This window comes from Musa acuminata, unplaced genomic scaffold (assembly GCF_036884655.1).
Source record: "Musa acuminata AAA Group cultivar baxijiao unplaced genomic scaffold, Cavendish_Baxijiao_AAA HiC_scaffold_1138, whole genome shotgun sequence".
Lineage (NCBI taxonomy): Eukaryota > Viridiplantae > Streptophyta > Magnoliopsida > Zingiberales > Musaceae > Musa > Musa acuminata.
The window spans coordinates 4690971-4718773 of NW_027021350.1; the positions used below are offsets into that span (position 1 = coordinate 4690971).

The window sequence follows — 27803 nt, forward strand, 5'->3', positions numbered from 1 at the left end:
TTAACATACAGACAATGGAAAGTGATCATTGGTAGGTATATGAGTTATTATGAATCATAGCTCATGAAATTTCTCTCTGGAGGTTACAAGTGACTTGTGGATGCATGTTTTGGAATTCTGTACTAGCAACTTCACCTTCATTACAATGAGAAGCAGTGTTAACAGCACTCTTTTTGTTTCTTTTAATGAAATAATAGCACCGCCGATTCAAGACGCGCTTGCTATACCCAAAACCCATAGATTTACATATGATGAATTGAAGGCCATCACCAACAATTTTGATCTTGTACTTGGAAAGGGGGGGTTTGGGAATGTTTACTTACCATGGTCGATTGCATGATGGCACTGAAGCTGCAGTAAAACTTTTGCACTCACATCGGATGGTCAAAGGGACATCATCTGAGGAGTTTCAAGCCGAGGTATGCAATCTATATGAATGCATTTTGGTGGACTAGCATTTTAATGAACAAATAGGTTATGGATGAAATTAAGTATATATCTTCCTCTTTGGGTTGCAGGCTCTTCTCTTATCGAGGGTCCATCACAGGAACTTAGTGTCTTTGATCGGGTACTGTAGAGACAGCAATCAACTTGGACTTGTTTATGAATATGCTGCTCGTGGAAGTCTTAGAGATCATCTTTCAGGTAAAAAAGATGTTGAATAGTATTCTATGATCTGAGCTACTGTATGCTTGGAGAAGATTGAATCCAGTTTAAGTTGCTTTACCTGAAAATTTTATATCTTTCGACAGTATATTTCTCTTTCTATACCTAGAATTTCTTGCTCTTGATTTGTCATACATTATCATACGATTGAATTAATGCAATTGATAAGATATTATCATGTTAGTTTTTTTTTTTCTTCTATCAAAAACAGTACCCTGATCATTATTTGTCAAGATTCTGGAGCTTAGTGTAACTGACTTATCCAGTACAATTTTTCATTTTTTATAAACATTTTAGATTCTTAACTGCACCTTCTTTTCTATAGATAAAATGTTCTTGACTGTATGTGAGACATATTCAGAATCTTTAGTGCATTGTCAAATTCATCCGGTCCATACAGAACTGTGCAACATAATATTCTTGAGTTAATTTTACATTATGCTGAATTTATGGAGTTCATTTTACAGATAAAACTGGAAATAGCCAAACATTGAGTTGGAGAGAACGAATTCGGATAGCAGTGGAAGCCGCACAAGGTGATCTTACAATTGGTATTGCTTTTTATATATCTTTTCAATTTCTCACTTTCTCTTCCACTGAACAATTTATGAACAGGTCTGGAGTATCTACACAAGGGATGTGTGCCACCTATAATCCATAGAGATGTGAAGACTAACAATATCCTCTTAACATATGACTTTGAGGCAAAGGTAGCAGATTTTGGGCTGTCAAAGTCTTTCCTGACCGATGCCCAGACTCACGTATCTACTGATGTTGTGGCTGGCACTCCAGGATACATAGATCCCGAGTATGTTTTCTACTTCACAGAAGTTTGTCAGATAATATTTGCAGTGTGAATTGCTCAGGATTTCCTTGATTGCCCCTCTACTGACAAGTCGGTTTAATTTGTTTTATAGAGAACTTAAGAATTACTTTGGCAACTAAATGAAAAAGAGAATGATGGAGAATCACAATGAGAAGAAACACAAAAAAATGTTCTTTTTCCAAATGTGATGCAGATTTCTTTCTTAGCTAACTTTCCAAGAGGAGAATCACGAACAATTGTTGCACCTTTCTGGGATGGTTATTTTTGCCCCTTTTACATCTACAAAATAGGAATAATGTTAAATTAATGTATGAGTGAAGTCAAAACAATATTCAATCTTCTTAGTTTTCTTCTCCAAAAGTATCATAGTAGTTAACAAGTACTACATTGATACATTTCTTTTTTCAAGTACTTCGCTTCCTTCCAGCTGACTGAAAAAAGTGATGTATATTAGTTGTTCTGGAACTGAAAAAATTAATGTGTTGGAGCAACCAAAAAGGTGTCACTTAGTCGAATGGATACAATCTCTTAGGATCGAATCGATACTAAGTGGGGCTGAATTACGTCGATTCGAAAAAAAAAAAAAAATTTGTTTCAATGAAATTGTATCAGAAATGATATCGAAAGTGTATTTGACTTTGAGCAAATGTGATAAGCAATTAAAACATAAAACAATAGTAATGAAGAGCAGAAAGAGTACACATCAATTTTATAGTAGTTTGGTCATTGTGATCTACGTCTACTTTTGATTCCTCCTCCGTGGCCATTGGCTTCCACTATTTATCTTCTTTCAAAGATCAACTATCCTCTTACAATTCTTTTCTCATTTTTATAAGTTTACGAGATAATCTTTATAATTCTCTTATCCTTCTCTCAAATTGAATTTAAAACATAAAGATAGAGAAAGGGAACTCTTAAGGAATTATAACAGCATTTTTACACAATTTTGTTCTCAGTTTTTGTATTAATTGAGCATAGATGAGTGAGATATTTATAGGTTCCAAATGGATTCAAATTTAAAGTAAAAAATAGTCTCATCCCAAGTCTTCAGGGTACTGACAATACAACCGCCAATACTATCTGACACTAGGTGGTACCACCGCCCAGTCTAGCGATACCACCACCTGACAGCCTCAGAGAATGGGTCTTGGAGACTAAGCCTTTGGCGATTCCACTACCTAATTTAGCAATATCATCGCCTGACCCGACTTTTGGGTCATTGAATGAGCCTCCGAATGAGCCCAACTTAGCCCTAGATCAGGTTCAATGGGTCCTTAATTAAGTTGGTATAGTTTCACGACAAACCAACTTAATTACACTATAAACTACTTCAATCAAGATATAATTAATTACAAAGCATGAATCTGGCATGTCATTGGTTTGTCCAGCGTTTCATCTACCCTTCGCCGCATCGTCCTCTCGTTCAATATATTACCAAATTAACATATTGACCTCCGCAACATTTAAGAGATATTGATTTCTATAAACTCCATACTTCTAGTGTAATATTACTAATTCACCTTGTTGAAAACCTATTAAGCAAATAAATTGCACAAGCAATAGCATCTCCCCAAAATTTTTTCTTTCTAAGATACTATTTTGTTGAAGCATGCATGGTGAATTGATGTAAAATTCTATTATTTCTATAAAAACTTTTAAATTTCTTTAATATTCGTCATCCCTATTTAATTTTAAATATTTAATGTTATAACCACTTTGATTTTCAACCAAATTCTTAAATTCTTTGAATCTGCTTAAATTTTTTTTTTCCTTTTAACATGTAAACATAAGTTTTGCCACTATTGTCATAAGTAAAAGGAAAAAAAATATATACTTCCTATAAGTGATACTAGATTGATAGGGCCATCTGAATGCATTAGATCAAGTCGATGTCATGCTCTTTTTGTTCTTAAAGTGTTTCTTTCTTGCTTGTCGATGACATATACTTCACATAACGGGCTATCAATTTCATAATATTATTGTCACCATATTGTACTTGAAGTTTCAAAGTCTTAAATTGAAGTAAGTATATCTAAGATATCATGACGTAGAAGTGGTTTCAATATCAGTTTTAAAATCATTTGACCAATCAAATATGCATAAATGTAAAGGAAACATTTTGTTCTGCACCATATTCACATCTGAGTAGTTGCTCGAAGCTCACAATATTATTTTTTATATTAAGAACACAATAAACATTTGAAAAATAATTTTTTTTTATTAAATCTAAGAAAAATTTTACATTTGTCTCTTACTAGTCTTTGAGATAGGTCACCAAATGTAATGTTCTTGGAATTACTTGTATCCATTTCTAAAAATAGTTTTTTGATGCCACACAAGTGATTTGAAGCTCCTATATCTAGATACTAGGTTATAAACTGATCTTCCTTCAAATTATTACAAGTTATTAACAAAACTTGATTTTGGTTCTTTTCTTTCTCAACAAAACTTCATACTATGTCATGGATTATTCTTTCTTCAAATTATTATTATAAGTCATTAGGAGTATATCCATGCCTTTTGTAAACATAGCATTGAATTTCAGACCTTTTAGAATTTTTATCACGTCCACATCCTCAACCATAACCTTAGCCTTTTCGGCGAAAATTTTTTCTATCACCTTCATTGTTTTGATATTTTTTATTTGTCTGATTTCTGTAACTTCTTCCTCTTTGTCCACGACCTTTTTCTCTTCGAGATTTTAATTTACATTTATTTTCGAGAGTAAATGTTTATAGTGTTTACTATATATATTTTTCTTCTCCTCTTTTTGTAAGTCTTTATTTATAAACTTGAAGAAAACCTATTAGTTGTTCTAAAGATATTTGTTCTAAGTCTTTAAACTCTTTAATCACTATAAAAATAAAATCAAACTTTGGATATAGAGATTTTAGTACTTTTTTTCTATTACTCTTTCATCACTTATTTGTTCACCATTTTATCTCATTTAATAAACAATAGAAATGACTTTTGAGAAGTAATTAGAAATAGATTCAGAAATATCTTATTGTAATTTTGCAAAATCAACTAGTAAAACTTATAGACGAAGCTATTTTACTTGATCCACACCACCAAATACTTTTGAAGTATTTACTAGAGTGATGACTTCAAACATTATATCATTATGCCCTTAGAAGATTGTGAACAAAGTCATTTTCTCTTTTCTTCTATTTTTTGAGTTATTTTTTTATTTCTATATTGATTGCTCATTCTATTGAACTTGATTCAACAAATTCATATTCTACAAACTCTCATACATCTTGAGGGTCTAGAAGAACATTCATTTAGATTTACCATATTGTAAAATGAAGAGTGAACTGATAGAAACAAGGAAAACACATCTCCATTAGTATTATATGATACACATCTCAATTAGTATTATATGATGCCTATTTATATATGATGAATGAGAGGATTTCCTCAACGGAGCAGCGAGATTTCCTCGTGCAGTTGAGAAAATCTCATTTGCTATGCAGTTGAAAATCACTTTGTTATCACATGCCATAATTTTCTTTTGTTAATCAAAAGATTTAGAGTTAGAGTGATGCTCGAAGAAGAGGTCATAACTTAACCTAAGCTCTAATATCAAATGTTGAACTTGATAGTAAAAAAAGATATGACTATCACACAATGAAAGAGTAAGATGATGGCTATCACACAATCGAAAAGTAGGACAAGGCAAAATACTCTATCTTTCACTCAAATCTCTTTACAATTTTAAAATTTTATGTTTGATGACCCAAGGTTTATATAGTCCCATAGATACATTATATTAATTATATTTAAAATAAATTAATTTTTTCTAAAAACCTCTTTCAAGAACAAATAGTTTTTGGTTTGTTCTTAGATATTTAATTTATTTTTTCCTTTGATACAAATTGAATTTCTTTATGATAAATTAATAAGTTTAATTCCAAAACCTCCCTCTCCATGTGTAAAACCCCCACTTGCAATCAGAAGAACAGGAAGAAGGTGGAGGTGTATGGCCGGTCAAATTACAAAGCCAACATTCATGGTTTATAAAGCAACTGATGAGGAAAGGGATGTACGCAAAATTCTCCCATTCCATGGACTACTTTTGATCTCCACTTCTGCACGAAGAAGACTTGACCTGTCAGCCCAATCGACAGCGGAATCAACTCCAATAAAGGCCAACTTCTTCGACACAGCATGCAAGTCATCTTCTTCGTTTCACCAGTAGACATGGAAGACCTGTAAAGTTCTCGAGTCTTGCCCACTCACCTAAGTGGTTGGTTACCCGATCGAGTTGAGTAGCTATCTATCCCAACTAACCTTCTTTGGTATATCTTTCCGTATGAAGCACGCTCGTCCATGATATTATTTGACGTCTTTCCTAGACAAAAAAGTTATACCAAGAGGATGCTTCTAAAAGAGGGGGAATACAGTACTCTTTTAGCATCTAGAAAACATATTACGCTGCAGACGAGGCACTTTCTTTCTTAAAATTGTCATTATGACAATCCAAGCTTCAACCAACGCATGCAAGTTTTGTTAAGATTGTACACTAAATTATGCTTTTATGTGCTGCTTAAGATTTGAGAGAGCCAATATTCACTTGAAAGAAGAGAAGAAGAGAAAATGATAGATGTTAATTGCAAGTCAAATTGTAGTTTGTTGGGCGCATCCTTATGTTCATAAAAATTAATTTTTCTATTTAGAACTCTAATCTAAATTCTAATTTACCTCAAGTCAAAGTCTTCTTGGCCAGCGACGTGTAGAAAAATAATCCATGGAATGCAGCTTACGGATGTGAGGCTTCTCACCACTCATCATCAATCAAATTTAAAGAAGATGATGTTGGGCTGGCAGCCCATAGATTCGAGGCAGAAAAAGACATAAATAAGGCAGCAACGTGGGAGAAGAAAATAGCCACGAGATTCCAAAGAAAAGGAGGAAAACAAGACAGAAAAGGAAGAGAAAGAAAGGGAATAGAGACAAGGACAACGCAGAGAGACTGTTCTCAATCATCTAGCAGTGTTCTCCTCTCAGGTTAGATCAAATCTACAGTAGACTCTTGCTGTGATTACTTAGGGAGGTTTTAGATATTGTGGGCAATGACGTGATCCTTGTATCCTAGTTATTCTCTTGTGATTGTTACTAGGGTTTAGGGCAAGAGATTGAGATTTGTATATTCATTATTCTCATAGTGGATTATCTCTAGTTTGCCCCGTGGTTTTTACCCTTCACATTTAAGGGGTTTTCCACGTATATCTTGGTGTTCTGTTTGATTATGCTTCCATTTAATTCCGCTGCGCATTATGGTCTTCTAATATTTGTTCATATACAAAGGTTATTCCGCTTTATATCTCCGACCTCATGTTTTTTTGTTTTGTTTCCTACAAGTCGCTCGTCTGTCAAACAGTGCTTATCCCACCGATGGAGACCGATGTATTAATCATGGCGACTTTCATCCTTAGGTATCTATCATTTTAACCCTACGATGATGGAACAAAAACGGCATTGCCCAATTTAATTTATTATTCCAACCACACATAGCAAGCGAGTGAGCTATGCCCAATTTATATATCATGGATAATGGGTACCATCCACAATACGGTGGTATGTGACATGTACTCAAAATAACACATATTCTTCGTTATGCAAAAAATGTAAGGAATAAATCTATCTCATGAGTCAATCCAAATATATTTGGTACATCAACTCACATGGGCCTTCAAGAAATTATTTTCTATTTAGAAATGAAACTCCAAAGAGTATAGCAAGTGTTTTTCTTTGGCACTTTATCAAAACGTAGGTAAGAAACACTTACGGATTTCTTTCTTTCACTGTCTTGTTTTCCAAGGATTTCTATCAGTCAGTCAACTGTTTCTGAGTCAAGTGGTGTAGTCTCGATCTATTCACGTTCATGATCCACATGATGCTCTGCAGAGCATCATAACCACTGGTTCCATCCATCTGAACTCTCCTATGGCGAAGGTGACTTGTGTGCTCTCCGCATGGCCACGAAACTTGGAATGGGCTGATAAGTCAAAGTCTTCTTTAGAGAGCGGATCGGTACAATTAATCTTTGTGATTTTTAACCATGGAGTAGAAGAAATTGTGTGCATCAGTTGTTGGCTTATAATTTGTGATTTGGCATAGCGTAGCATGCACCTCCACCTTCATCCTGTTCTTCTGACTGTGGCGGCTTGGAGTAAGTAGGTAGGTTGGGAGGGAGGGAGATCAAACTGCGCGCCATGGGTTTCCCTTTACGCTTCTTATCATCATTGTCGTTGTGCCTCTTGGCCCTCCTCCTCCACCGGGCCACGGTGACAAGTGGGTGTTTCAGCTTGGAGAGGGAGGCGCTGCTGGACTTCAAAGCTGGTGTCGGAGACACCCGCAACCGGCTATCTTCTTGGATAGGCCACCACTGTTGCACATGGAAGGGAGTGACCTGCGACACCACCACTGGCCACGTCGTCTTGCTCGACCTCCGAAACACAAATACTACAGATGATTGGGCATTACGCGGTGAGGGGATGATGAACTCGTCATTACTTGCTTTATCTCATCTGAAGCACTTGGATCTTAGCTTCAATGATTTCAGAGGAATCCGCATACCGGAATTCATCGGCTCCTTCAAGAAACTGAGATACCTCAATCTATCTTCTACAAAATTCATGGGAGGAATACCTGCTCGGCTGGGGAACCTTTCGAGCCTCTACGTTCTTGATCTAAGTGATGCTTTACGTTTTGCACCCCTTGTTGACAACCTCGACTGGCTCTCTCATCTTACCTCCCTGAAGCACCTGGACTTGAGCGGGTTGAACCTAACCGATGTCCCAGATTGGTTCTCGTCGGTGAACATGCTGCCTTCCCTCCAGGTGTTAAGTATGTCTTCCGTTGGTCTCAATAGCATCCCAGCTTCTGTTGTGCACGTCAACTTCACCTCCTCTCTTACCGTCCTTGATCTCTCCTATAATCATTTCGACTCCACCTTACCCAAATGGTTGGGGAATATTACTAGTCTTACCCATCTTGATCTAAGCGATGCTTTAGATTTTGCATACCATGTTGACAACCTCGACTGGCTCTCCCATCTTACCTCCCTGAAGAACCTGGACTTGAGCTGGTTGAAGCTAACCGGTGCCCCAGATTGGTTCTCATCCGTGAACATGCTGCCATCCCTCCAAGTGTTAAGTATGTCTTATGTTGGTCTCGATACCATCCCAGCTTCTGTTGTCCATGTCAACTTCACCTCCTCTCTTACCGTCCTTGATCTCTCCTATAATCATTTCGACTCCACCTTACCCAAATGGTTGGGGAATATTACTAGTCTTACCCATCTTGATCTCTATTATTCTGGGTTATATGGCATTATTCCCGATGCAATTGGAGACTTGGGCTCTCTTACTTTTCTTGATCCAGGAGACAATCAACTCGAGGGTACCGTACCGAGATCCATGGTTGATCTTCGTAGACTGAAAGAATTACATATGCCAGGCAACCGATTGACAGGAAATTTGAGCGATTTGCTAGAGCAAATGACGAATCTCATCATTTTGGATCTCGGGTCTAATTTATTCAACGGTTCCATGCCTTCCTCCGTTGGTAAGTTCTCTAATCTCACCGAATTGAATCTCGCTGGAAATTCTGTTGGAGGTGTCCTTTCAGAAGTTCATTTTGAGAATCTTACGAGATTACAAGTATTAGACTTGTATGGCAACTCCATCACCATATCAATTGGGCAGAGTTGGGTCCCCCCTTTCCAACTCACATATGTAGATTTATCCAAATGTCAGTTGGGACCTCAATTTCCAGAATGGTTACAGTTTCAAACACAGATCGAAGAATTATATTTGGCAGACTGTAAAATTGCAGGGACAATGCCAGCTTGGCTTTGGAATATTTCATCTTCTACCATCACAGAGTTAGACCTTTCCAACAACCAAATAGGAGGCAAGCTGCCATCTTCTTTAAAGTTCACCAAGTTGGTTATATTATATTTGGATTCCAATAGATTTGAAGGTCCATTGCCTAAGATGCTACCGTCTACACTTGATACTCTATACCTCTCCAATAATTCCTTTACAGGGCAATTGCCGATATGGCCCTATATTCAATTAGTGGCACTCTCAGATAACATGCTTGATGGGGGTTTATCTTCATCAATCTGCCAATGGACATATCTCCAATATCTTGACCTTTCGAACAACAAATTACTTGGTGAGATCCCTTATTGTCTGGGAAAATCATTACAAAATCTTTATATCTTGAATTTGGGCAACAATCACTTCTCGGGTGAAATTCCACACACGATCGGATTTTTAAGTGGGCTTCGGCGTTTGCAACTGAAAAATAATAGTTTTTCGGGTGAGGTTCCTTTGTCATTGAAAAATTGTACAAATTTATGGTTTCTTGATCTGGCTCAAAATAATCTTGTCGGAAGTATAACGCTATGGATGGGAGATAATCTACAACAACTGCAAGTACTTCGTCTAAGTTCAAATATGTTTTCTGGAGTTATTCCCTGGCAACTTGCTCAATTTAAGTTGCTTCAAATATTAGATCTTGCAAATAATAATCTATCTAGATCAATACCTCACAACATTGGTAATTTAAGTGTCATGAGATCTACATCACAATATTATGATTTTTGTTCTGATAAATTAGATGTCTTTACAAAGGGACAAGATCTTTATTATTTACAATGCAGTATAAAACTTATGAAAAGTATGGATCTTTCGAACAATAGTTTAACCGGAGAGATCCCAAAAGGAATCGGAGATCTTGCGGGACTCAAGAACTTAAATTTGTCGAGAAATCATTTACAAGGTAAAATCCCTTGGGAGATAAGAGGAATGAAATCATTAGAATCCCTTGATCTATCAATAAATGATCTTTCTGGTAGCATTCCTGAGAGTTTATCGGTTTTATATTCCTTGAGCTACTTGAATTTATCATATAATAATCTTTCGGGAAGGATACCAACCGGTCATCAACTCCAAACACTCAATGATCCATCCATTTACATGGGCAATACCGACTTATGTGGACCACCAACTTCCAAAAGTTGTTTTAATAATAAAACAACTCGAAATATTATACAAGAGTACAAGAAGGAGATTCCTGAGTGGCTATGGTTCTATATCAGCATGGTATTAGGATATGTGATGGGATTTTGGACCTTTTATGGTATTCTCTTCCTCAAAGATACATGGAGGTATACTTATTTTCATATGATTGATCATATGTATGATTGGTTATGGGTGCAATGGCATTTAATCTTTTGACGATTGTTTAGACTTTAATCCTAAAATTTCTAGTGCGGATGATGCAAGACTTTACCGTAGATGGGGAGAAGGTATGTCATCACTCTATTTTTTTTATTTATATGGTATTTTAGATTTGTAGATAGGTATTGATCAATTTCTATGTAATTTGGGTCTTCTTCTACTTGATGTTTTCATAATCATAACATCGTTGGCTCATTGTTTTAAAGTAGAAAAATATTAGAAAAAGAAGAGAACATACAACCGAGTTTCTGTACGAAGATATAGTCTAAAAATATACTATATTGAATTTAAAGGAACAAACACATTACTTTCAAAATGATATAATAGATATTATAATTTGACTAGTGTGTGTGGATTGGACACAGAGGAAGCGAAGGGTGGCTTTGGCATAGGGAGAAAAGAAAAAGAAAAACAAACGGTGTGAGATTTAATAAGGATGATGTTTTTATATCAAGAGAGTAATATATGATTTTGAATTCCTTTCACTCCCTATCCAAAGAGTAAATAGGACTATAGATTAATTAATCTAAGATCATTGAGTATGTTGTGATCTTAGATAAAAAAAATAGTCATTCTCAGATTAAAAAAGAAAATATTATGATTGTTTATTGGATTGGTTTATATTATTCGAATGATTTAGGAAAAGAAGAAGAATGTTGATCACTATATCAGTTATAATAATCTACGATTAACGTAAGTATGGAATGATTTTGTCTAACTTGTTTTCCAATTTAATAATATATATTTGTTAATAATGAAGTTATGTGATTTGCAAATGTTAAATTGGCTTTTGAAAATAAGATTTTTGATATTACATTTGTTTAAAATAATTAAAATATTTGATTATTATATTTTTGAATGCTATATTGTTGGACATATTTCAAATGATAGGTAAGGAGTTATGCACTGGAAGGATATGTCAATATGTTATTTTAAATGATGGTTATTTTTTCAATCTGTTAGTTTTAATTTGGATCTTATCAATTGGGGTTATGTATTACTCGTAAGTTCATAAACTAGTTTCTTATGGGGCATGACATAGGGATAAATATCTTACCTATACATGGAGGTTGAATATGTTTTTGATTCTTGTCATGGGATATAATATGGTTATAGCCATTAGATATATGTCTTTTGTTATAGTTATGACTATTTAATGAATTTTAGATGTGAAAGCTTAGTTATACTTATACTGATTCATAATTAGTAAAATAATCTTTGCATTAAAATGAAATATATCCACTTATATTTTGTTATACAAACATTTTCAAAGATTATATTATCTTATGTGCTTGTTATGCTAAAAGTGATGATTTGAAAAGCATGTTTATTCCTTATTTAAGAATAAAAGAGGGTTTAGCATTTATGTATAGTTTTCTAAAATGCATTTATGATAAGTTTTGCTAGTATACGAGTTTTGGTGCTTACTAAGGTGTGGTTGCTCATATCCTTGTTGTTAAAATTTTTCAGATGCCAGTGAGTAGATTGAATTTGGTTATGCATCGAGGCAATAAATTATATCGTTTGTGGTTCAAACTCTTGAAACTTGTGATGTAATAATCCATTAGTTTGGTGAACTTATTTGTATTTGAGAGCTCAATATATCGCTACTATTATATGTGGACATTAAGGGTGTTTTTGTTTTGTATTGCGTAAAATGCATGGATTTTTGGATTTAACAGGTCTTGTAATCGGAGGTGATGGAACTTAAAAAAAAAGAGCCGCTGCAATATTTGAGGTAGTTATAAAATAGAAGTTCTTTAACATTGTTTTTGTAGGTATCTGTTCATTGTTAGTTTCTCTTTCTTGAATTCGTTGATGTGCTTCAACAAATCCAAAGACATGAGTTAAAAGTTTCTATCGCTAGGATTCCAAATACTATAGATAATGATATAGCGATACTCATCATTCTTAATCGTTGTAGAATTATTATATGATAGTTTAGATATATAAAGGCGTGGACTAAAAGTTTTTATTGCTGGTATTCCAAAAGATTATGGATAATAACGTTTTAGAATTATTATTTGGTAGTTTATTTTTTTTTTTCTAATAAGCCTGACATTATCATTTTTTTCTATTTAAAATGATTTGATAACTTTCGTCTATCCGGAGAAAATTAATTTTTTTATAATGTGAGATCAATTAAAGATTTGGATCATCTCCGCTCGAGCCTAATTCTCTTTGTATATCTTCTCCTATTAATATCAAATAATTTATATCTTTTTCTCAAGAGGAATCAAAGTATTTTTCATATAATATTCTATCTCTTATAATCTAAAGATACTATAGAAGAAATAAACCTCTTACTCTAAGATAATGACATTCCAACCCCTTTAATACTATTCTAATCTAATGGTAAGATTAACCCAAGTCATCCATCCACTCTATATTAGGTATTCCTAGTCAAAACAAATATTAAGAGACTCTGAGTATAACTCTAAGATAATGGCATTAGTGTTGTATCTAGTGTTTCAATTTTATATAAGTATTGAGATAAGCTTATGAAAGGATACCTCAAGTATAATTCTCTTTTTATATCTTCTCTTGTTAACATCAAATAAATATTATCTTTTTCTTCGGAGGAATCAAAGTATTTTTCTTCTCTCTCTTAAAATCTAAATATACATAGAATATCTATAGAAAAAATAAAGCTCTTCGATACGACTCCTAAGATATTGACATTCCAACCCCTTTAATACTACTCCAATTTAAGGGTAAGACTAACCCAAGTCGTCAATCCACTCTATATCATATCTTCATAATCAAAACAAATATTAAAAGACTCTAAATAAAAAACAAAATCATGTCAAAGGCAAATGTTGACTCAGTCGCCTCTATATTATGCCAAAATCATGAGTTGGACATCCAACTAACAAAGACTCCTCTTTTATATATATATATATATATATATATATATATATATATATATATGATATTTATAAAAGAAATAAACCCTTTCAATACGACTCTAATTTAGTGTTAAGACGATGACATCCCAACCCCTTCAATGCTGCTCCAATTTAATAGTAAGACTGATCAAGTCATCCGTTTATTCTATATTAGATTTTCCTAGTAAATAAATATTAAGAGACTCTAACATAAGAAATAAAGTATCTCAAACACAAATGTTGACTCTATCACTCCAAGTCCAATTTACATTATGCCAAAGCCATGAATTGAAATTGAACATCCAACTAACAATGACTCCTTTCTCTCTCTCTCTCTCTCTCTCTCTCTCTATATATATATATATATATATATATATATATATATATATATAATGTCAAACACAAACGTTCGCTATGTCAGTCGTCGTCGTCTTTACAGTATATCAAAGCCATTGGACAGGTATGTCGGTCTCTCTCTCTCTATATATGTACATGTATATGTATGGTGCCTGCTGAAGCAAAAATCTGCGGATGGCATCGAGGAGTTGAGCTGTCCGTCGGTCTCTCTCTCTCTATATATGTACATGTATATGTATGGTGCCTGCTGAAGCAAAAATCTGCGGATGGCATCGAGGAGTTGAGCTGCAGGGAAACGATGAGAAACTTCATCGTCCGAGTCTGCTTAGGTTGGTTGGCAGCAGCGATTCTGGTGAATGGTCAGCCAGGTACTTTGCTTGCGATGTGCATAGCTTTTTCTTGTTCTCGAGCAGCACCCATTGCGAGAGCATGCTTGTCACCATGGATCTCTCTCTCTGGTGGTTGCGTTCTCATGGTGACTCCATTTGAATTGCATCAATTGATGATGACCACAGATTTCCAATTTCTCTTCTCTTTTCTTCCATTCTTTAGGCTGCTGCTCCTCTTTCTCTTCTCTCCCAATTTCTCCCCTCTTTTTTTTTCTCTCAGCAAAATATTACTTACTAGATTAAGAAGTAAATGCATGTATATTATTAATTTAGATTTTGATTATTCAACATCGAATGCTCATTCCGAACTAATCATGATCTTAATCCATATCCGGTATCGGGTGAAGATGTCTTCGAACCAAACTCTATAAAATTATATTAATAGTGTACCGAATAAAACTCTTTGATTCTTAAATTATATTCAAGAATAAATGATCTAAGAGAGTTCAGATCTCAAAACATATACTTCACGGGCCTTTTTATATAGTGAGAGGTCAAAGATTATTATACTCTACTTCCATATATCATCTCACACACACACACACACATATATATATAATTATTTTTATAATTAATTATTTTTATAAAAATTAATAATAATTCATTAATAAAAAATCTATGTATCCCAGAAATCATTTATCTATGAAGAGGAGAGTATGACGATTCTTGTATGGATCTGACATATATGACTTACATTTATTTATTGACGAAAAGAAAAATCGACAATGACTATTCCGATTCATGACATTCATATTGGATTTATATAATTAGGCGACAGATGGAGAGTTCCCATCTTCTTCTTTGTTAATTAACCTTTTGCCGTAACAGACATATGTCATACGAACAGATCACCCAACCCAAATCATTTGTACAGGATTCATGAGCATCGACTGTGGCGTCACTCGTGGCTATACAGACTCCGAAACTGAAATACTATACCAAGTCGATGAAGGATACATCTGACATAAGGTGTGACTGTAGTGTGCTCATGCATGTAAAACGTTTTTCCGGGCAGAGTTGTGTCAAAATGATTCATGGAGCCCATTTTCTATTTTGAAATGAATATTAAAATTTGTTCCGAGGGAGCTACAATAATCATCTATATGGCATGGCTGATGCTATGATGCTATGATGCTATTTGGTGGACATTGGCTGAACCAGTAAAATTAACGGTGGATGCTATGATGGGGATAAAGAAATTATATCAGATGAAGATATGGCAGGGTGATCCTTGTGCTCCGCAGCAATTCATTAGGAGTGGAGTAAATTGCAACTACTCAAGCTCTGATACCCCAAGAGTCACCTCATTGTATGCTCCAAGATTTGGTTGTTTTAAAAGACATCAATAAAAAGCACTGATTCTGATGTAATGATTTCTACTTTATTTTCTTTAACAGAAACCTCTCTTATCATGGATTGGATGGTGCTATACCAAATGCTTTGGCTAATCTGAAGGCCCTTAACTATTTGTAAGTTTCTAAATTTATCGTCAGAGGCTGCTGGCTAGCAACATCATGCAGACAACTTGAGAACAATTTGTAGATGTTGCATGAAATTGACTTGTTACCCTTTTACCTGTGTATTTTATTCACTTCTAATCTCCTTTTTCTAACTCCATAAACAAAAGGCTTTTTGTTTTTTCATGTTAGTTTCCAAAATTAGGAATGCAGATGGACCAGTTTACAAACCAAAGCATTAGCTTGGGGTTTTCTTTAACCACATCCTATAACATCCAAACTGAACTAATATGGCTTTACTAATGCAATCTGGTTTCCAAGGACCAATCTGGTTGAGAAAGATCAAACTTTTTGCAGAATTTTGTCAAATAACCGACTCAATGGGCTTATTCCAGCTTCTTTATGTGATGGACAATCAAAAGGATTGCTTGAGTTGAGGTTTGTGCTGTAGTCTAACATCCCAAATCTTCCCACAATTCCTTCTACCTAATACTAATATCTTATGAACTTTATGTTCTGCAAAGAATGGACAACAATCCCGATATATGTCTCTGTCATAGTACATGTCAAATTGGCAGCGAAGGAAGGAAGCTTGCTACAGTCACCATTGTGCTGATCTCTGTCGTCCCAGCGCTGATTATACTGCTGCTCCTATCATTGCTTTTTTTCTTCTTGAGGAGAAGAAAATCTACAACAAAATTATGTAAGTGGATTTAAGCAAGTAACAGCTTATAAACATACAATTTTGTTTTATAATGTCCTTTTCTTCTTCAGCAAAAAGGCAATGTTAGATGTGAGATATAACTCTTCTTACCTGTATAAATAATATCAGGACATGTCTTCTCTGATATCAGAGAGAAAAATAACTTCTTTTATTGCTGAAAAGATTTTTTTTTCTCTTTTATCTACGGTAACAAAAGTGAGACTCGTAAAGCAAGGATTTCTTGCTTGGTTACTGTATCTGCCATAGATGTTAGCATCCAAACCACATCTTTATCTAAATATTTTTATGGTTTAGTTGGAGCGAACAGCTAAAACAGATGTAAGCTTACGGTTGATACCACACACTACTTCAAGGGAAGTTTCTATTCCATAAGACCATTCATTATGATGAACCTTCCCAACTCTGATTTGGGGTGTAATTATGCTGATCTTTTTCAATTCTAGTCTTGTCTAAATTCTGCCTGAGATTAAAATTTTGATAAAGCTAAGTTCTTTATCAAATAGATCAAGATTAAATGAGTCAATTTTTAAGCCATGTGTAATACAAACTTATAAACAACTAGTGGGTTGATAAATAATAATTTATTATCTACCATTCTACCAAAGCTTGACAAACCTTGTATATAAGTGTGATTGCCTAAAATTAAGTCAGTTAATTTTTGGCTAACTTTTTCACCTTTGTATTTGTAAAGTGTGTTTTAGGTTCATCAATGTTCTTTACGCTCATTATTATAGTCTGTTTTAGAATTATCTACACAACTTTTCTAAATTAATTACATGATCCTGGACATATTTAACATACAGACAATGGAAAGTGATCATTGGTAGGTATATGAGTTATTATGAATCATAGCTCATGAAATTTCTCTCTGGAGGTTACAAGTGACTTGTGGATGCATGTTTTGGAATTCTGTACTAGCAACTTCACCTTCATTACAATGAGAAGCAGTGTTAACAGCACTCTTTTTGTTTCTTTTAATGAAATAATAGCACCGCCGATTCAAGACGCGCTTGCTATACCCAAAACCCATAGATTTACATATGATGAATTGAAGGCCATCACCAACAATTTTGATCTTGTACTTGGAAAGGGGGGGTTTGGGAATGTTTACTTACCATGGTCGATTGCATGATGGCACTGAAGCTGCAGTAAAACTTTTGCACTCACATCGGATGGTCAAAGGGACATCATCTGAGGAGTTTCAAGCCGAGGTATGCAATCTATATGAATGCATTTTGGTGGACTAGCATTTTAATGAACAAATAGGTTATGGATGAAATTAAGTATATATCTTCCTCTTTGGGTTGCAGGCTCTTCTCTTATCGAGGGTCCATCACAGGAACTTAGTGTCTTTGATCGGGTACTGTAGAGACAGCAATCAACTTGGACTTGTTTATGAATATGCTGCTCGTGGAAGTCTTAGAGATCATCTTTCAGGTAAAAAAGATGTTGAATAGTATTCTATGATCTGAGCTACTGCATGCTTGGATAAGATTGAATCCAGTTTAAGTTGCTTTACCCGAAAATGTTGTATCTTTCGACAGTATATTTCTCAATCTCTACCTAGAATTTCTCTCTCTTTCCTTTGTCATACATTATCATTGGATTGAATTAATGCAATTGATAAAATATTATCATGTTAGTTTTTTTTCTCTTCTAGCAAAAACAGTACCCTGATCATTATTTGTCAAGATTCTGGAGCTTAGTGTAACTGACTTATCCAGTACAATTTTTCATTTTTTATAAACATTTTAGATTCTTAACTGCACCTTCTTTTCTATAGATAAAATGTTCTTTACTGTATTTGAGACATATTCAGAATCTTTATTGCATTGTCAAATTCATCCGGTCCTTACAGAACTGTGCAACATAATATTCTTGAGTTAATTTTACGTTATGCTGAACTTATGGAGTTGTCAAATTCATCCCGTTCTATTGTGGCGGTGCCATCGCTTGATCCAACTTTTGGGTCACTAAATCGACCTCGCAATGAGCCCAACTCAACTTTTGGGTCCGATGGGGCCTTAATTAAGTTGGCCTAGTTTCACTACAAATCAATTTAATTATACTATAAATTACTTCAATCAAGACACAATTAATTACAAAGCATAAATCCTTTGTCCGGTATGTCATTGGTTCATCCGGCGCTTCGTCCTCTCCTTCGGCGTATTACCCAATCGGTATGTTGACCTTCGCAATATCCAAGAGGATATTGGTTTCTATAAGCTCCATATTTCTTCTAGTGTAATATTTACAATTCATTTTGTTGAAATCCTATTAAGCAAATAAATTGTACGAGTTATAACATTTCCCCAAAATTCTTTAAGAATTCTTTTTTCCTTTAACGTGCATCGAACTATATTATGTATAGTTCTATTGTTTCTTTCTGAGATATCATTTTGTTGAGATGTGTACGATACGGTGAATTGATATAAAATTTTATTATTTCTATAAAAACTTTCAAATTTATTTAATATTCGTCATCCCTATTTATTTTTAAATATTTAATCTTATAGCCACTTTGACTATCAACTAAATTCTTAAATTCTTTGAATTTATTTAAAAAAAATTTATTTTCCTTTAACATGTAAACCTAGGATTTGCTATTATGATCATTAGGTAAAAAAAATATCTACTTCCTCCAAGTGATACTAGATTGATAGGGCCACAAATGAGTGCACTAGATCAAATCGATATCATGCTCTTTTTATTCTTTTTAATTTGAAAGGGATTCTTTCTTGCTTACCGATGACATATACTTCACATAACTTTTATGGGTGATCAATTATTGGTATTATTATCACCATATTATACTTCTCTAGAAGTTTCAAAGTCTCAAAATTTAAGTGAGTCTATCTAAGATGTCATAATGTAAAAAAATCTTCAATATCAATTTTAAAATCATTTAACCAATTAAATATGTATCAATGTAGAGGAAATATTATGTTCTTGAGCATTTTCATATGTGAGATTAATGTTTTATTCTAATCACAAATTAAGAGACTCATATTTTTAACTTCGTATCATAATACTTTTTAAGTAGTTACCTCAAGTTCAAAATATTATTTTTCATATTATGAACATAATAAACATTTGAAATATATATTTTTTTATCATTATTAAATCTAAAATTTTTTTTACCTTTGTTCTTACTGAGATATGTCACCAAATTTAATGTTCCCGAAATAACTTGTATATATTTTTGAAAATATTTTTTTGATGCCACACATGTGATTTGAAGCTCTTATATCTAGATACTATGTTATAAACTGACCGTCCTTCAAATTATTATAAGTAATTAATAAAACTTGATTTTCGTTCTTTTCTTTCTCAACAAAACTTGATACTATGTCATAGATTAATCTTTCTTCAAATTATTATTATAAGTCATTAGGAGTAGTGTCCGTACCTTTTGCAAACATAGCATTGAATTTCAGACCTTTTAGAATTTCTACTACATCCACGGCCTCGATCACGTCCTCGACCATAATTTTAGCCTTTTCGGCTAGAATTTTTTCCATCACCTTCAATGTTTTGAGATTCTTAATTGGTCTAATTTTTGCAACTTCTTCCTCTTTGTCCACAACCTATTTTTCTTTGATATTTTAATTTACCTTTGTTTTCAAGAGTAAGCTTAGTTTGTAGTGCTTACTCTATATATTTTTCTTCTCCCCTTTTTGTAAGTCTTTGTTCATAAACTTAAAAAGAACCCATTAGTTGTTCTAAAGATATTTGTTCTAAGTCTTTTGACTCTTCTATAACAATAAAATCAAACTTTAGATATAGAGATCTTAGTATTTTTTCTATTACTCTTTAATTACTTATTTGTTCACCGTTTCATCTCATTTAATAAACAATAAAAAAGATTTTTGAGAAGTAATTAGAAATAGATTTAGAAGTACCTTATTTTAATTTTTTAAAATCAGCTCCAAAAACATGTAGACGAAGCTTTTTTACTTAATCCATACCACCAAATACTTTTTGAAGTATTTCCCTAGCTTCTTTTGAAGTATTTACTGAAGCGATGATCTCAAATATTATATTATCAAGCCCTTAGAAAATTATGAACAAAGTCATTTTTTCTTTCCTTCTATCTTTGAGTTATTTTCTTACTTCTATATTGATTGTTCCTTCTATTGAACTTGGTTCAACAAATTCATCTTATGCAAACTCTTGTATATTTTGAGAGCCGGAAAGAATCTTCATTTGGATGTATCATATAATATATATATATATTTTATCTAAATTTGGATAGTGCTTGAAGAAGAGAAAATATCTTAACCCAAGCTCTAATATCAAATGTTGAACTAGATAGAAAGAAGAGTAGGACAAAGTAAAATACTCTTATCTTTCACTCAAAACATTTTATAACTTCAAACACTTATATGTTTCATAACCAAACATGGTTTATAAAGTCTCCATAAATATATTATATTAATTATTTTTAAAATAAATCACTTTTTTTCTAAAAAAATCTTTAAAAAATCATTAGTTAATTTAATTTATCTTTCTATATATATTTAATCTATTTCTTCTTTTGATACAATGAACTTCTCTCTCGATATATTGATAGATTGAATCTCTTTACGATAGATTAATAAGTTTAATTCCAACACCTCACTCTCCATATTAAAAACACTCACTTGCCACCATTGCCCCTACTAGCCGCCGCAATCAGAAGAACAGGAAGAAGGTGGAGGTGTATGGCCGGTCAAATCACAAAGCCAACGTGCCTCGTTTATAAAGCAACTGATGAGGAAAGGGATGTACGCAAAATTCTCCGATTCCATCGACTACTTTTGATCTCCACTTCTGCACGAAGAAGACTTGACCTGTCAGCCCAATCGACAACGGAATCAACTCCAATAAATGCCAACTTCTTCCACACAGCATGCAAGTCATCTTCTTCATTTCACCAGTAGACATGGAAGACTTGTAAAGTTCTCGAGTCTTGCCCACTCACCTAAGTGGATGGTTACCCGATTGTGTTGAGTAGCTATCCCAATTAACTTTCTTTGGTATATCTTTCCGTATGAAGCACGCTCGTCCATGATATTATTTGACGTCTTTCCTAGACAAAAAAGTTATACCAAGAGGATGCTTCTAAAAGAGGGGGAATACAGTACTCTTTTAGCATCTAGAAAACATATTACGCTGCAGATGAGGCACTTTCTTTCTTAAAATTGTCATTATGACAATCTAAGCTTCAACCAACGCGTGCAAGTTTTTTTAAGATTATACACTAAATTATGCTTCATGTGCTGCTTAAGATTTGAGAGAGCCAATATTCACTTGAAAGAAGAAGAGAAAATGATAGATGTTAATCGCAAGTCAAATTGTAGTTTGTTTGGCGCATCCTTATGTTCATAAGAAGAAGATGACTAGAGTTTAAACTAAACTATAATGAAAGAACCTTTGAATTCATGAGTACATCATTGCATGCATCATACATAATCATGAGTATTTCATTCATGCATAATCATAATTTTAAAACATTAAAGTACATCATACCATGATTCAAATCATCATACCTTCTCCCACTTTGTCATCAATAAAAAGGAAAAAAAAATGTAACTAGCATATTTTTGAAATTTTCAAGTTTTACTTTACTATAGAACATGCAAGCTTAGCAAGTTTTAGATATATGCAAGTTTTGCTTCTCTTTTGAGATGTGCATGATAGTAATTTTTGCTTTTTTTTGAAGTGTGCAAACTAACAATTATTGCTTCCTTTTGCAATGTGTAAATTTACAAGTTTTACTTCTTAAGATGAGCAAGATAGCATTTTTACTTGAGATTGTAAGGTAGCAATTTTCTTTTCCTTTTGCAATGTGCAAGCTAGCAATATTTGCTTCTCTTTTGAAATAAGTAAGCTAGCAAGTTTTGCTTTTCTTGAGCTGCCAATTCTTTCTCTCCCTTTGTCATTGTCAAAAAGAAGGGAATAATATAATGGTGCAATTCATTTTCCTTTACATTAATTTTTAAATTATCATATAAAAGATAATAAGAAAAATTAATTTTGGTGATGAGATATACACTTCATGAATACATGGGAGTAATAAGACAACTTTTAAGTTGTGAATCAAATATCAAAAAATCAAGAGAAAAGTTATGATTTATTTGGATAAATCAAATAGTGAAAAGAAAAATTATAGTAAACAATCTTGATTCATAAAAATTAATTATAGTATACAAGAAGGTAGGTTTGCTATAGGTACCCATTTGACTTTGGGTCTCTCATGTTTAGATCTACTTATCGTATTTTTGACATAAAGTCATTTATGATTTCTTTAGGAACCCAAACAAATTTATGCATATCATATCTTTTTAATGAACAATTATATGCGTAATGACCATGTCTTCTACAAAAATTATATTTATTTTTAAGTAAAACATGTAATGTGGGTTCTTTAACAAAAGTAGTTAGCTTTTGTTAAGTGTTACTCATAAATTCAATTTGTTCTTTTCTACGAACATGACTCTTGCAAGAATCATGTTTAAAGATTTGCTTTTAATTTTAATTTTTTTTAAAGTTTATTATAATATATATATTTTTTTTTGTATGAATCTAACTCTTCATATTTAGTACAAGAGTTGAACATGCAATTACCATGCTCTTTTTTTAATTTTTCAAAAGTACTAGAGAGAGAAGCATGATCCTTTTTTAATAATTTATATTTTTGACCAACTAATTTAAATTCATCAAATAAATCATTGAAAGCATTAAGAAATTCATTGTAAGGTAAATGAGATTCGATGGAGTCACTTACCTCATCATTGAGGGCCATTAGTACGTAGTTTGCTACTTTGTCTTCATTAGTTTGCTACTTTGTCTTCATCAGTTTGCTCCTCATCTTCGGATGCACTTGATTCGTCCCAAATCGTCTTGACTGTTTTCTTCTTCTTTTGATGTGTGAGCATCTTCTTCTTTAGTTTTGGATATTTGTTTTTGACGTGCTTGGCCTTTTATATTCATAGCCAGTTATTATGTTCTTTTTAAGTTCATTATTATTCTTTGATTCTTGTTTTATAAACTTTTTAAATTTTATTGTAAGGAGTTCAAAGTCATCATCACTTGAGTTTTCGCTCGAGTGGTCTTCTTTTGTTCTAAGTATCAAATCCTTCCTATTCTTTGGAAGGTTGTTCTCAAGTTCGTCATGTGTCATATAAGTCATTTCATAGGTCAATAAAGATCGGATAAGTTTTTCAAGAACAAAATTGTTCAAGTCCTTTGCATCTTATATTACCATCATTTTTAGATCCCAATTTTTTGGAAGACATCTTAATATTTTATTTATAAGTTTAAAGTTAGAAAAACTTTTTTCAAGTACTTTTAAACTATTGTCGACATCCATAAAATGAGTATACATGTCTTTAATGGTTTCGCTTAATTCCATTTGAAACAATTCAAAACTATGCATCAAAAGATTAATTATAGAATATTTAACTCTACTTGTGTCTTCACGTGTGATTTCGAGTGTGTACCAAAGATCGTATATAGTTTCACAAGTCAAAATATGATTAAACTCATTTTTGTCCAAGGTATAAAACAAAATATTCATAGTTTTGGCGTTTAACGAAAATATTTTTTTCTCAAAATCATTTCATTTGTTCATAGGTTTAGAGAGTGTTTGAAAACCAAGTTTATAATATTCTATAAATCAAAGCTCATAAAAAGCAAGAAAACTCTCATTCGTGTTTTCCAATACATGTAGTTCGTTCGATTGAACATAGGAGGATGAGTGATAAAGTAACCCTCTATATTGCTGATAAAAGCCATTCTCTTGGGTGTTAAACTAATCGAGAAAAAAACATGAATTAGGGTTTTCATAAAACTTTCGATAATTCAAAATTTTCATTCGATAAAGCTCGTATTGGAAGGATGTTTAACTTGAAAACATTCGTAAGAGTAATGAGCATAGTAACCAAGTAAATCAGTTAGTAATATGAATAAAAAGTATAACAGAAATGTAAACAGAGTTTTATAGTGTTTTAATCATCTTGACCTATATCCACTCCTGATTCCTTCTCCGTTGAGGCCACTGGCTTTTACTATCAATCTTCTTTTATAACCCTTTTCTCCGTTTCACAAGTTTAGGAGATAACCTTTATAAGTCACTCCCTTAAACAAAAATCTAACTTTGAGAAGAGAAGGAGAATTCTTATAAGATTATAATAGTGTTTTCTCACAAATTTGTTCTTAGTTCTTGTGTAAACCGAGCAGGGATAAGTGAAGTATTTATAGATCCTAAATAGATTCAAATTTGGAGCCAAAACAGTCTCATCCCGGGTTTTCAAGGTATTGGTGGATGCTATCGCCTGCTAGCACTGGGGGATGCCACCGCTTGCCAAATTGACCACTAGTAGTACCATCACCTTCTACTTAGCCCAAAACAGCTTCAACTCAGGCCTAATGGGCACCTAATTGAGTTGGCATCGTTTCATCCCAAAACTGACTCAATTAGACCTAAACTAACTCGATCTAAACACATACGATTATAAGCATGAATCCTATGTTTTCCAACATGTCATAGGTTCATCCAGCGCATCGTTCGATCCTTCGGCATATTGCCCAATCGACATGTTAACTTTCCGTAACTTGCACGAAGTCCGATCCTTAGTGCAATGTCCGATCCTTCAGCCCGATCCCTAAACTCATGGCACGAAGTCCTTCCGGCACATCGATCATTCCTCCGGCTCGACGTCTAATCTTCTAACATGTTCTACTCCGATCCAACATCTAATTCTTCTTACTTTAATTGAATTGGCTTTCCTTGATTGATGTTAGTCCTACGTCACTTAAATGCATATTAGATCATAATTTTATCAATTGATTTCATCATTAAAATCTGAGATTTAATAAGGATATAAGAGAAGATCTGCAATCTCTTATTGACTGGTTCACGTGACTAAAGGGAGATAAGAGAAGATTTATAATATCTCAATAATGTCATATATTCATACATTCCCACATTGTGTGTATAGTCCCTAAAAATTTCTGTCTATTTATAAGTGCGAGTAGAGGATCTAGGATAAATAATTATGAGAGTTCCTCCTATTAAGATCATCTCTAAAGAAATCTTATCATAATTTGATCTCATTTCTATTGACTGATAACTATAATTAAAATCTGATCATATCCATAATATATTTTATATAATTAAATAGGATCACATTATCTAACATTATCAAGCAATGATAGTCATTTCAATTTTGTATGGGTCTCGAGATGAGCTTATGAAAGGACACCTCCAAGGGAATTTTTATCTGAGTATCAAACATGTGAAATTAGAGAGCTTTTCAATCGATAAAGGTATGGAGCCATTGAGAAAGTTATCGTTGAGATCGAGAACGACACGACTATTGGGAACGATCGAGAACTTTTGCTATAATTTTCTCTATCACTTTCATTGTTTTAAGATTCTTGATTAGTCTGATATCCGCCACCTCTTCCGCTTTGTCCATAACCTTTTTCTCTTTAAGATTTTGTTTCATCTTTGTTTTAAAGAGTAAATATAGTTTGTAGTGCTTTCTCTATAGATTTTTCTTCTCCTCTTTTTTAAAGTCATTGTTCATGTAACTAAAAGATAACCTATTAGTTGTTCTAAAGATATTTGTTCTAAATCTTTAGACTCTTTATTAGCTATAGCAATAAAATCAAACTTTGAATATGGAGATCTTAGTATTCTTTTCTATTACTCTTTGATCACTTTTTTTTTATTGCAGCAAGGTATTTCTAAATACCTTGTTGTAATTTTTTAAACTCAACTCGTAAAACTTATAGGCAAAGTTTCTGTACTTTATCTATACAACCAAATGCTTTTTGAAGCATTTCTCAAGCCTCTTGTGAAGTATTTACTAAAGCGATGCTCTCAAACATTGCATCATCAAGCCCTTAGAAGATTGTGAACAAAGTCATTTTCTTCTTCTTTCATCCATCTTTGAGTTATTTTCTTGCTTCTACATTTATTGCTCCTTGGACATGGTTTAACAAATCTATCTTCTCAAACTCCTATACATCTTGAGAGTCTATAAAAATCTTTATTTGGATATACCATATATCATAAATTTCTTTTCTCAATCTAGGGATGGATGGTACTTGAAAAAGAGACCATAACTAAACCTAAGATATAATACCAAATGTTAAACTAGAAAGAAGAGATAAGGACATCACACGATGAAAGAGTAGGACAAGGCAAAATATTTTATCTTTCACTCAGAACTCTTTATAACTTTAAAAACTTTATGTTTCATGACCCAACATAGGGTTTATAAAGTTTTCATAGATATATTATATTAATTGTATTTAAAATAAATCATTCTTTTCTAAAAAAACTCTTTCAAAAAAATTATCAATTTAATTCATCATTCTATAAATATTTAATCTATTTCTCCTCTTCATACAATAAACTTCTTTCTTGGTATATTGATAGATTGAATCTCTTTATGATAGGTTAATAAGTTTAATTCCAACACCTCCCTCTCCATGTTAAAAACACCCATTTGCCACCATTGCCCCTACTAACCGCCACAATCAGAAGAACAGGAAGAAGGTGGAGGTGTATGGCCGGTCAAATCACAAAGCCAACGTGCATGGTTTATAAAGAAACTGATGGTTTATAAGGAATGGGATGCACACAAAATTCTCCCATTCCATGGACTACTTTTGATCTCCACTTCTGCACGAAGAAGACTTGACCTGTCAGCCCAATCGACAGCGGAATCAACTCCAATAAAGGCCAACTTCTTCCACACAGCATGCAAGTCATCTTCTTCATTTCACCAGTAGACATGGAAGACTTGTAAAGCTCTCGAGTCTTGCCCACCTAAGTGGTTGGTTACTCGATTGTGTTGAGTAGCTATCCCAACTAACCTTCTTTGGTATATCTTTCGATATGAAGCACGCTCGTCCATGATATTATTTTACGTCTTTTCTAGAAAACATATTACGCTGCGGATGAGGCACTTTCTGTCCTAAAATTGTCATTATGACAATCCAAGCTTCAACCAACGCTTGCAAGTTTTGTTAAGATTATACACTAAATTATGCTTGATGTGCTGCTTAAGATTTGAGAGAGCCAATATTCACTTGAAAGAAGAGAAGAAGAGAAAATGATAGATGTTAATTGCAAGTCAAATTGTAGTTTGTTTGGCGCATCCTTATGTTCATAAGAAGAAGATGACCAACCTACAGAAGAATAAAAAGTAATACTAAAATAATATTCATTTGTAAGATGATG

The 27803-nt window shown here is 33.3% G+C and overlaps 3 protein-coding genes across 3 annotated transcripts in view; all 3 read left to right on the forward strand.

Moving 5' to 3' along the window:
- The first annotated feature begins 198 nt into the window (after positions 1–198).
- LOC135671263 (probable LRR receptor-like serine/threonine-protein kinase At1g51860) lies at positions 199–1702 on the forward strand. The gene is made up of 3 exons (XM_065179291.1): positions 199–419; positions 519–645; positions 1134–1702. The coding sequence occupies exons 1-3, from the start codon at positions 312–314 to the stop codon at positions 1325–1327; spliced, it is 429 nt and encodes a 142-aa protein (XP_065035363.1). The 5' UTR covers positions 199–311; the 3' UTR covers positions 1328–1702.
- A 5728-nt stretch (positions 1703–7430) lies between these two features.
- On the forward strand, positions 7431–12375 carry LOC135671249 (receptor-like protein EIX2). Its single transcript, XM_065179266.1, has 2 exons — positions 7431–10817; positions 12220–12375. The coding sequence occupies exon 1, from the start codon at positions 7711–7713 to the stop codon at positions 10744–10746; it is 3036 nt and encodes a 1011-aa protein (XP_065035338.1). The 5' UTR covers positions 7431–7710; the 3' UTR covers positions 10747–10817; positions 12220–12375.
- A 1906-nt stretch (positions 12376–14281) lies between these two features.
- LOC103974914 (probable LRR receptor-like serine/threonine-protein kinase At1g05700) overlaps positions 14282–27803 on the forward strand; it is a 48056-nt gene continuing 34534 nt past the window's right edge. The window contains exon 1 of the mRNA XM_065179276.1: positions 14282–14362. Within this exon, the coding sequence (XP_065035348.1) occupies positions 14293–14362 (70 nt within the window). The 5' untranslated portion in view covers positions 14282–14292. The remainder of the gene's footprint in view (positions 14363–27803) is intronic.

What these genes read in the sequence shown, in the direction of transcription:
- LOC135671263 (XM_065179291.1), top strand. Translation starts at nt 312, where the DNA reads ATGTTTACTTACCATGGTCGATTGCATGATGGCACTGAAGCTGCAGTA. An exon ending in CTGAGGAGTTTCAAGCCGAG is followed by an intron (nt 420 to 518) that starts GTATGCAATCTA and finishes TTTGGGTTGCAG; the next exon opens with GCTCTTCTCTTATCGAGGGT. An exon ending in TCTTAGAGATCATCTTTCAG is followed by an intron (nt 646 to 1,133) that starts GTAAAAAAGATG and finishes TTCATTTTACAG; the next exon opens with ATAAAACTGGAAATAGCCAA.
- LOC135671249 (XM_065179266.1), top strand. Translation starts at nt 7,711, where the DNA reads ATGGGTTTCCCTTTACGCTTCTTATCATCATTGTCGTTGTGCCTCTTG.